The sequence below is a fragment of the Amia ocellicauda genome, chromosome 12 (genome assembly GCF_036373705.1).
Source record: "Amia ocellicauda isolate fAmiCal2 chromosome 12, fAmiCal2.hap1, whole genome shotgun sequence".
NCBI lineage: Eukaryota > Metazoa > Chordata > Actinopteri > Amiiformes > Amiidae > Amia > Amia ocellicauda.
This window is the reverse complement of record NC_089861.1, coordinates 11903069-11915191: the sequence shown is the minus strand read 5'-3', so window position 1 is coordinate 11915191 and position 12123 is coordinate 11903069. Positions and strand designations below refer to the sequence as shown.

The window sequence follows — 12123 nt, the reverse complement described above, 5'->3', positions numbered from 1 at the left end:
CCCTGTTCTCTGTGTGTTTTCAACTTTAGGCCCATCGCTAGCTCCACTGTCAGACCAATTAGAAGCCCCTGGAGACGGACACGGAGAGAAAGCTGTCCTCATTTGAGCCCTCTGCTCTTTCAGCAGCAGTTCTGCTCCCACAGAGACAGATTCGCATGCGCCGGCCCTGTCGAGCAGTCCCATCAGAGCCAGGCGGGCTGCATGTGGCTGACAGCCCCAGGACTGGGACCATGACCAGGGAATGCATCCCGTGCAGGCAGGGTACAGGATTGACAGTGGAGGGGATTGCTAGAAACTGTTAGGCCTCATCAGGCATCTTTATCTCTTTAGTTTTTCAGTATAGGGATTGCAAGTGCATTTTAGCCATAGTAATCCAAGAGAAAATTTGGTGTACTTTGGTGTACTGGTGTACTTATATGGATATGATGTATATATAAGTCTGTTAAGATACCTACAGTGCACAGAAAGGGAATCTCAAGTTCTTGAAATCATCCAGTGTCCAGAATTTCCATTCCTTAACCTACTTCAACTACAGTTTCTGGTGTTTTTGCTGAAAGAAGTGTAACTCTGTTAGGTCATCGCCATGTCGAGTTGCCGCAAGGGTCTTTCAGCACCAATGTAATGTACTGTCAGGTGGCTAACTGTAGCCTGTCTGTTGCCCTGCACAATTCATGTCAACCTCCTTTGGCCTCTTTTATCAATGAGTCATTTTCAACCACTGACCTGCTGTTGACTCGATGTCCTTTGGGTGGTGGACCATCCTTGATACACATAGTTAAGCATGAGAAACCCAGCAGCCTTGCAGTTCATGACACACTCAAACCAGCACCTGGCACCTACTACCATACCCCGTCCAAAGGCACTTAGTTCTTTTGTTTCCCATTTACCCTCTGAATGGCACACATACACAATCCGTGTCTCCATTGTATCAAGGCTTACACATCCTTCTTCAGCCTGTCTCCTCCCCTTCATCTACATTGGTTGAAGTGGATTTAACAGATTACATCAATAAGGGATCATAGCTTTCAGCTGGATTCACTGTATTTACCTCATCACATCAGTCTATTCTGTGGAAACAGTAGGCGTTCCTAATGTTTTGTATGCTCAGTGTATATAGTCTGCATGTTTTTTTTCCTGTCTTTCTTTGAATAGTTTATATTTTTAACATTAATGAAAAATCCATGTAGCTCACTGGGAAAATGTGTGATTTTGAACTACGAAGTTGGCTGTAACAGCAGGGTGTTCACACAGGGTGGGTGAGCTGTACAGTAAATCACAAATTCAGAAATCCCTAATTTCTGCGCCTTTCCAGTACATTATTTAGTGATGGATTTAACTGCTTTAGGGCTTTTTCTTGTTCAGGTTTTTTTTTTTTTTTTTCTTTTTCTGTTGAGGGTTAAGTCACATCTTATTATATTACATTGACAGTTTGGTAAGTTCATTTGGTAAATGACTTTTAAATCACTTCAGACACTTTTCAAATTAAGAGCGAAAACATGACAATGCTGAAGGTTGCAGTCAACCAGATCAATGCGATTCAGGTGCAGATCGCCCTGTGATTCAGCCAGAGCTGTTTGGATTTAATTATCTGTGTGAAATTTTGACTGCATTTCAGAAGTTCACAAATGTGCTGAGGTAATGTGGAAAGGAAAGTTTCCACCTGCAACAAAGGGACAACAAACATGCTTCTTAATTACCCATGAAAAATACGTAATTTAACTGGTGCCTGAAAACAGTTTATTCACCACATGCACTTTAGTGAGTGGCCACTTTATTAGTTACACTGATCTGATAGTGAGTTGCTCCCACATTTGCCCTCAGAGCAGCCTGAATTGAAATAGCTTCTTTAAATCTGTTAACATTTTAACATTTGTATTCTGTCACATTTTTGTTTGTTCGCTCTTATTGTTCTATATGCATATATATATATATATATATATATATATATATATATTCAGAAAAAGTCAAGTATACAACCATTATTAAATTAATCAAATAAATAAATTTAATTTAAACAGTTTGATAAATAAAGGCCCTCCTCACCAGCTTCAGAACCTCACCCAGCCTCAAAAATGCTCATCAGTTTACCATCCCCATTACAGGTCTGAGCCTGCTTATGTGTTTGAACCAGACATCTTCAGAGCAGACTCCAACACTAAAGTTAATTAGAGTTGCACTGAGAAGGCCTGATAATTAAATGAAGCAGCAAAGCTACAGCAAGATAGAAATGCCAACATGTCAGGTATAATAGAACCCCGCTGCTATGTGTTATGCTCAGGTTTTGTCTGAAAAGGTGTCAAAAAGAGACAACCGTTCTGCTGAAGGTGTAGGATTGTTAGATGGTGGTGCAGTGATGACTAAACACTTGCTTAGATCTCCTCTTTCTTTTGTGCGTTGTACAGACAGTGCCCAAACCCATTGCTCTGGAGCCCTGCTTCGGGAACAAAGCAGCTGTCCTCTCCATCTTCGTGAGGCTACCCAGGGGATCGGGGGGTATTCCACCTCCAGGCCAATCAGGTGAGTCTCTATGTCTTTCAGTCAGTCCATCAGTCTCTTACTTGTTCCCTTTCCTCTTACATTCAAAGGCCTATTTGTCAGGACACATTTATATGTTTTGCGAACGCATTTAAAAACAGGTTGAATAACAACTAACCAAAAACAATCCTGTATACAAGTTAACACCCTCCCTCACTCCTTCTTTCCCCATAATCATCTCTCTTCCTCATCCTGTACTCTGAAAGCTCACATGGCCATCCCAGAGTCTATGTAATCTATGTTTGCAATAAATGGGATAATCAATGCAACCTCAGTTTATACCCATCTTTTTCTGTACTCGTCTCAACACAGAGTTTACGCAGCTCAGTGTTACAGTATAAAACATCTTGGTGCTTGATGTAAGACACATTGGTATTTTTTAAAAAGCATCTCTCCCGTGATGTTATAGCACATGCTTTCCTTTTCTAATTAAGACTAGCTACAATTAAAACTTAGACCACACTATTCTGAAAGAAGGTGAGTCACAGTTAATTTGTAACGTTATAGTTTTATTTTACCTTTTTGAATTTATTTTATGATTTTTGAATCATAACCATAATTCCAGGACTTGAATCCCAGATTTTCTCTCTTCAGTGCCGAACTGGGTGCATGAGACGCATATTAATTCACGTTACATTACCTTGGGATTTCAAATTATTAATTTATGTCTTGTATAAAAGCTAGCTATTGGTAATATACATGTTATCAGGGTTCCCTCCAGGAATCCTCTGTTGCTGGGTATGAGAAAACAGCCAGGCGGCATAACATTACCTGGAAACCTGTCTTTTTCACTCACCCCTCCAGCAGCTGTTCCTGCCCAACTTCTATATGCTGTTCTTCACTCTGCACAAATCTGTTATTTCATCTCAGATCTGTTCAATATTTACCCCCTAGAAAAATTGGTTATCTGTAGGCTGGCTCAACTTCTGCTTTTGTTTTGGAAGTGCATAAATTATGTTGCATAACACCTCATCTTAAAAGTTCATTGTCACAGATGGCATCTCTTAAAAGGTTTATATGAACCTATCAATATCCTATTTAATACCTTTTGTTGCTTGACAGGATTGACTAAGATTTGACCGTTTTCTATTTCTGAATCATTAGGTATGTTAGCAATGTAGTGTTCTTGCTAAACTTTACTGTTTTTTTATGTTAAGAATTTAGCTGTCTGTGGCATCTTTTAACATCTCTTTGCTGTGATGAGTAGATAATATATGTCATAAATACCCAGAAAGCTTTTCCTTATAACTGAACTCTTGATATTTATTTTGGCAAATTTTGAATATATGATTACGGATTCCAATTAAATCTAGCTGAAAAAATAATCTTGCTTAAACCTTATGACCAGAATGACAGGGTGCGGGGTTTGGGCCATGCGCATCCGGGGATCATGGCTGGACAGGCAGCGTCTCATTCATTCGTTTTCCCAGACTCTCATATATAAAGGAATATATGTATATAGTTTGGGAGTCTCGGAGGGGTTATGTATGCTTTCCAAGGTTGGTATTGCAAAGACAGGTTTTCGGTTAAAGCAGAGGTTGTTAGCCGGCTAGTCAGTCAATGGGTTTTTCTGTTCTCTCCTCTTTAATCATGCACTCCTAGTTTGAAAGCTCTCCTTTTCACCCTCCTCACTTTGCCTCGTATATACTCTGCCTCTCGTCAGTCAAGGAGACCCCCTTATATCTGGTGTGCTCCAACGAGCCGCGGATGTATTTTGCTGGAGCCTGCTGATCGGGAACCTACAGGGGTTCCCCCATGAGTCTGTGGAATGGCGTGAGAAGGGAAGTCGATTCCCCAGAATGTCTCCCGTCCTTAATAACTCCCCACACGGCGTCACACCAGGTAATACTTAAATTGGTGACCCAGATGCAATGAAATGTCTACAGTTCAGTACATGTTAAAATGCAACTGAAACAAACTGACACTTCAAGTACATTTTTGTAGGTTAAAGGATTGCAGAGGGAAAGGATGATCAAACTCAACCAGCAAAGAAAGAAAACAGAAGTAGTCGTATTTAAGAAAGAAAAGCCTACTGCAAGAATACTGTTCTCTTGAGAACCTAATTCTGGTTTGTCCGGTTTAGTTATTTTTCTCTGATGTATTGGGCCAAAGTAGAACAAATTCAGAAAATGTTAAACTGCTGCTGTCAATCCAGAGACCTGTGGTACCAAAAGACAATCTAATTTAATTCCTATTTTGCAGCACAGCACAGATCATTTCCATGATGTAAAATGGTAGCAACTTTGCTTGGTTGTTTTTCCATTAACGTCTGCTTCCCTCTGGCCACAGGTCTCGCCGTTGCCAGCGCCTTGGTGGACGTGTCCCAACAGATGTGCTTGGCGTACAAGGAGAAATCGGGAGCCGTGAGGAACCGCAAACACCAGCCCCCAGCACAGCCTGCCACCTGCATCTGACTCTGCCCCCGGCTCGGAGCGGCAGGCGGGCGGGCGGGCAGGTAGGGGCAGGAGACCAGGACCTGGTGGGAGGAGTCGCATACCTGAGGGAGGAGTTGGAGGAGGGGCCTGGCTGGGGGACAGACAGCTCCGACGGCTCCTGATCTCCGAGGGGCTGTGAGTTCTCGTAGCATCCATGCCTGAGGGAACTATGAATGCAGACCTGGCTAAGGGATGCTTCAAAACCTTTCTAGGAACAAAAACAACAACCGGAAGAAGGAAAGCAGAAAAGCAAGCATGAGTCGCTTTGCCTCGGCTCATATGTTTCTGCTTCTAGTTGGACTTGGTTTGTGAAAATTGGATTATATATATTTGTTTTGTTTTGTTTCGTTTTATTGTTTAATGTTGTTATTTTTTGCCCTTAAAACAACCAAAATTTGACAGAAGAAAAGAGAAAGGATTCATCACACTCTAACCGTTTCTGTTGGAACATATCTTAGTATCTTGCGCAACATATGCTGGATGTAGTAGCATTGATTGGGTTAGAAATCCGTGCGTGCCAGTTTGTTTCTGAGCAGGTGTGCTTTGGGGAACTGACGTGAAGAGTCTCCCTGCCTGCTGAGAGAGGTCGGGAGCTCCTGTTCAGGGTCGAATCAGTGTCACTGAACTCTTGTGGGAGCAGTTGAGGAAAAATCTGCCAACAGACAACCTACGCGATGACTTAATGTCCGTGCAGCGAGAGAAGGATATCACTGGACACTCTTGTGTTGTCCACTGCTGGGGAAACCCTCCAGGAGTCACGTCAGCCTGGCGACAGATGTTGACAATTGCAGTCCAGATGCTCCTTTTCGCTTACCTTTTTTTAACGTAGAGAATTAATCACTCAGCACATACAGTACCAATGCCGTTCTGTTCGATCTTCTCCCACGCGATTGAGGATTTGCAAGGAATGGAGTTAAAATCAACCGAGAAAATGTACTTGGCTTGTTCTAGTCTCCTGTCTAGAGGACTTGTGGATCAGGAAGGCACTAAAAGGGATTGATTTGATGTATTGTGAAAGTGATGTACCCAAATGTTGAGTTTGCTGCATAGTTGCAAGTTGCATAGTAGGAGCCACCCTGTTATAGAACTATCTGTATCACTGCTTACATGCTCTACAATCTAGATTCATGATTGCAATGAGGTGATTCAGAGTAAGTCATGTGTCAGCCAGTGTGCATTTGCATGATCCTTCAAGTGAAGAGAGACTTTTGAGAGCAAATCTCATGGTTCAGTTGTCTTTAGATTTTAAAAATGAAGACACAAATAACATTTGTTCTTAACAAGTCTTGCTTTCCACACAGAATTAGTGACTGGTTCAGTGTGCTAACAGGTCCATCGCACTGCATAACCTCATTGCAATTTTATGGCACCCAATTATTCATAAATGTGTGATTCATCACCAGATCTCCATGAGAGAGGGACGTGGATTAACCCGGCTTCTTACAGAATTAAAAGCAGGTAGTGACGGCAGCAATAAGTTGGATGTAGGCAGCTCTAATTATAAGGTTAATTAAAAACCTGCTGCCTTTTATTAAGGAAGAAAAAAAGGTTTGTTTGTTGGTGACCTAAAACGATACTGCGACTATTTGATCTTGCTGGTGCATTTCTTCTATGTCAGCTTTCACTAAATAACATCAGTCGCAGATATAGCTCGGATGGGGATATGAGTTAGTGCAGCAGTGGAACACAATGAACTGTAGCTGGATCTTCTGGAATCAGAATGAGATCTGCATCAAATCAAGACCTTGATCTAGCAGGCAGTACCAATATTTCTGTGAGTGTATAAGGGTTTACTTGCAGGAACAATTTCAATTTGCAGACTTATCTCTTCTGCTGTTGGAATAGTGAAGAGAATCAATTTTCTGCAAAGAAATAATAAAAAAAAACTCGGTCTGCATTTTTTATTTTTTATTTTTTTATCCTCCAGCTGTTGTCTAAGCCAACTATAGTAATTATCGAGCAATAAGACCAAGAAACGGTTGATCTGAGAACATGTATGACTTGGTTGCCACAGGGATAACAAAACCTGAGCCCTTGTTTTAATTTGTTCCCCTCTCCGTTTTGTTATCTAGAATGTTATCAGACAACGCATCCTGAAACCTCAAAGCTACAGTCAATACTGTCAGGGTTTAGCACTTTACCAGCCATCACACAAGAACATAGAAACCGTTCTCTTACTTCAATATTTATCCCTTAACAAATCACTGCTCGTGGTACTCGACAGCACAGTGAGATACAATTGCAAAACTGGTAATGGTACTATACACGTTCCTTACAGTTACTTCATGAGATCCTAATGAGAAATGAAGGCACCGAACTGCTGCCTTTTAAAAAAGATAATCCTTCAACCAAATAAGTTCAGCTGAAGAACTGATGCCTGAAGAGCACCTCCGTGGAAACAAACAATGCCATGTGATGGATTTTCCATTGGGTCAATTAGGCCAGCAAGATCTAGCAATATAATCTGTTCAATGTTACTAGATATGGTGCGTTTCACAATATATTTGACCAGATTCTGCCAATGATATGTCCAGAGAGTTAAGTGTTAAGCGAATAGGTGCTGGGCATTAACTCAAACTGGGGTGGGGGGGGGCGGGGGTTAAGTAGTTAGAAGAACTAAGTTGACAGTTGATTAGCATAAAATTCACAGCAAATCACAGTCAGAATGCAGAATGATTCCCAAACTTACAACTAAATACAGGCAAGTATTTGAATTATAAAAAATAAAGTTCCATTTATTTTGCATGAAAAGGGATCCACACAGAGCTGCTGTGTCTGCCCTCAGGCATTAGTCTACACATTCTCATTATTGGGTAATGATTACTGGGTATAAATGGAGACAAACTGCAAGATGGGGGTGGGCCATGACTCAAACAGAGGCATTGACTTGGCAGAATCAAGTAGTGTAGTGTGAGATGCTTACCTTGGACTGGTTAAATCCAATCCTCTGCATACCGCTGTGACCGAGCTCAACAAAAGGGCCTAGACAGCATCCGGACTTAATCTTCCCCTGATTTCTAAGACTGCTAATGATTTTTGATATTATTATCTGTATGGTAAACCCTAGGTTGGGCTTGTTTCACAGGATAGATAGGGGCATGGAATAGGCGCATGGTTAACACTAAGACTGCTGGGTTTGCACTTTCCTCTTTTCCATGTCTACTAAGTTATTTGCCTTTCTTGTGCTTGGGTATAAACTAGCATTCATCTGCAGTGCTTATTGGGAAAAAGGACAGCAGCTTCAGTAAATGAGGGCGGTAGACTCTCCAAAGTGTACGTCATGATGTGCATCAGCCTGAAGACGATGCCTGCCTGACACGTGTGGCATTTTAATCTGAAGTAATAATGCCCATAAACCTTTCACCAACATATTGGCTATTCATAAAGCGTTTGTACTGTGTTCTTGTGCAAGTTCTTTTTGCCATGTTTTTAATAATTTTAAATGTCTTCACTTATTATTCTAACACTAAATATGAACCATTGTTTCATCTCCCACCCCCTTCACTATAAAGTGATACTAAAATCAGTAAATAGGACTAGGTACTCTCAAAAAGTGGTGGTTTATATGCTTAAGAATAGGAATAAAAAATAATAATGCAAGGCATATTCAAGTTATGTTAGAACCAGTCTCAGGCATAGTAGCAGAACTCATCTACATAATGCGAAGAACCTCTGATTTTATTTTAATATGAATTCTCAGAACAGGTTTTGATGTTTTTCAGTGTGTAATTGTATCTGTTCAGTTGTCTCCTTATCTAAAATCACAAACCTTTTCTCAAAGCATTTTACCTCAGTTTAGTTCCACAGAGGAAGACATAATAAAGAAAAAACTGGATTTTGGAGAATAAGGAGAAAAAAAAAAACTTCCAGTGATGTTGCTGTATTTTTAATATTTTTTTTAATTGTCTAAGGGTATGTTGTGCGTTCCTCCTTTAAAATGTTGATTCAGTGTAGAGACAGAACCTTTGAGAACTAGGACCAAACATCACAGAAAAAGTCAATGTGTGTGTGGTTTTCAATTCACTCGGTATCTCGTCTCCGGAATAGAGTCGATTCAAACTTGTCAAAGGGGATGTGTTTTGATTTTTAACAGTCTGCTCGGTTTTCTTCAGTTTATTTGATTTCCACAGAAATGAAAAAGCAGTGCACTACAGGAAGGAAAAGATCCATCGATCATTGACAGTTTCCACTGGCTTTTGGACAATAGTAATTGTCAGTGGCATTTGGAGAACAACCTCTAGATTGCAGTAAGCCCCGGACACTTGGGCGTTTATTAAGATCGCTGCCATGTTCATTACAAATGCATCTCACAGTCAGGTCATTTATGTTGGTTTGTTGTTATGTATGTTAATGTCGTCTTTCCATTTCTTTTAAGTAATGTAATATGAAGCTTTTCATGAATGTGGTAACCTCATGTTATGAGCAAATTCTGACACTGGATGTTTAATAAGAGGAGTGCTAGACTGTGAATCCCCTTCAGCAGTACAGATCTAGACAGAGTGTATACACCATAAGTTATTCAACGAGGCAAATCACTGTAGGTTGCCATTTCTAAAAAATGTGTTTTTGTTCCGGTGTTGGCCTGTATATAGTTTCCAGTGTGTTTCATAAAGCTTAAACGGAGCTGATGGGTCCATCACTTTTAAAACAATCTTTCCCATCTTGGCTGCGCCTGCCCTGCAGTGTCTCGGTATACAGCAGCTAAACAATGGTGCAATGGATCTTGTTCTGTGCAGACCCATTATTGAAGATTGTAACTGTTGTAGGAGATTGGGTTATAGGCGTGTGCCGTCTTTTTTGTTGTTTTTCTTGGGTTAGCCGAAAACAAGACAACCACACGTGTACAGATTTGTTCAACATAATTTCTATTCTGTTGTGGCTCATGACTGATAATGTTAGGTCGCTTGCTTTGGGACAACACTGCGTCTGAGAGCTGCATCGAGCTACAGACACAATCAAAGGATACAGCACGTTTAAAACCACGATTTCAGAGCTGTATCTTTAAAGGTCAAAAGGCCCCCTGATTCCCCATCAGAAAGAAAGGTTATTAATTGCTACATGTCAGTTTCCATACGTGTTATTATATCCTATTTTGCTTTGAAGAGATGCAAATATAAATCTAGTGTCATTTCTGCACGGGTTTGCATCGCTGAGTGCCTTTCCAGATGTTCCCTGAGGGCACTCAGTCTCTTGACAAAGCAAAAGTGCAGAGAAGTATCTGTAGGCATTGTACTGGCATCTCTCCACAGTGACAACTCGACTGTTCTCAAGAGAACATGCACATCTATATTCTAAAAGTGTTTAAAACAAAAACAAACAAAAAATTGACCTGCTAAAACAATATTTTGTCATGGGGTCCTTGCATATAAAATTGCAAATCTTCTCTATTGGGAATAGAGTTGTCCTTTATTAAAAGGAATGTTTGTTTGTTTTTTAATTGATGAGAAGAACAAACAATCAGTTTGGTTTTGAAATGTTTATGGGGACCATTTCCCATACACACGTGCCCTGCTCCTCTAGCATCCGGTAGCACTTGCAGTTCATGTGGAAATGAAAGGGACTGATTGCCAGTTCTTTATTAAAAACTGTATTGATCATCTTCTGAATTGTGCGTTACTTCGTTAAGAGAAGCAGATTGTCCGGGTCGCACCTCTTCTCCGCAAATGTATTTTAAACAAAATCTCCATATATTTCCACAATGCAATGGCATAAAGAAGAAATTGAAGAAATGATTGGAAATTTAAAACGATGGAGTTTGACGTAACCCAGTTCACCTGAAGGTAATCTCAGTATTTTCTCCTACATGTAATTGGACACCATACCGGGCAGCTTCTAGAAACTGCTTTAGCGTGGAAAAAGACAGACCGCTTGCAAAGGAACAGGGCAGACAGACACTACCGGACAGAAAGGGCAGTTGGCCCGAGGTCTGTAGCTGTTGTAGGGAATCAGCACAGAAGGCACTGACTTCATAACCATTTAGACTTTTTGCTCCCGACTTCACAATTTACTCACCATCTCCTAAAATAGTACACTTTTAAAGCTGCGAGTATAACAAGAGACAACCGAGGTGCAAGAAATCAAATATTTGTTTTATTTTTCCTCATATACTCTTGAGAATGTATCTGCAGTCAGAATGATGTGGATGAAATTGGCTTTGAATGTCGTCCTGTGATATTGATCACATTTTGGTATCTCGTACAGCCACAGGAGGCCTTTAGTTCTTGCGGTTTGTGTAGGGGGCGGGGGGTTGAAATACCCTTGAAACAAAATGCATACGTGGCAGCAAAGGAACACCATGTTGAGAAGTACGCATGGAGCACATCTCCACACTCTTTTCCGACGAGCCTCAAATCCAGGAGCAGACCTGCGTCGCTCCGCCATTGTCTTTGTAAGCGCCATGTAGATATCGAACAAGTAGTTTGTTAATATGTATAATTTAGCGTTGATTGCACTCTTTTGTAAATACTGAGAAAGTATTGTAAACTATTTCATTGCCAGGAGAGAGTTCTTGTTGAAAATGAAAACGATGAAAAATAATTCAATATTTAAAAAAAAGACTAGAAAACTGTAGGAATGCACTTTTTTTTGTCAAACAGAAGTGAATAAAAACATTTTTGTATTGTAAAATAACTGCTAATTTAAAAAAAAATAGGAATGAGAGAAATAAATGTACGATTTGAGGATTTGAAGGCCAACAATATACTACAAATGTAAATAATGAATGGTATAGAGTTTGGTCTAAAATAAAATTGTGAAAATCCTGCATTGTTGTTTTTTTTTCATCCTTCCTTTTCCTTAATGTCACGGTCACTGTGGCGCACATTGGTGGTCTGGCGGCTTTATGGGCCACTGAGTGAAATTTGTCTCAATTTGTCATTTTCCGTAAGCTGTAGCATAAATGTTTACAAATTTCTACACATATTAGCACTAGAATAATTCAGTTATTGCAGACTTTATAAATTGTTAATGTACAATGGTTTTAATTCTGCTGGCTGGTTAGAGGGGGTTTCAGTGCTGGAAATGGAACAGAGGTCATTTAGTCCAGATTCTATTACCCATACTACTCATTTTATTTTTATGGAGGGTGGGGTATGAAGTTAATACAGCAATATAGCTATATAGAATGTGTACTAAGAAGTGTTGCAAGATGCAC

General features: G+C 40.3%; 1 protein-coding gene across 1 annotated transcript in view; it reads left to right on the top strand.

The window, feature by feature from the left end:
- atrn (attractin) overlaps window positions 1-11733 on the top strand; it is a 196434-nt gene extending 184701 nt beyond the window's left edge. Inside the window, exons 28-29 of the mRNA XM_066718346.1 lie at window positions 2403-2517; window positions 4825-11733. Coding sequence (XP_066574443.1) covers window positions 2403-2517; window positions 4825-4949 — 240 coding nt within the window. The 3' untranslated portion in view covers window positions 4950-11733. The remainder of the gene's footprint in view (window positions 1-2402; window positions 2518-4824) is intronic.
- Window positions 11734-12123: the final 390 nt, after the last annotated feature.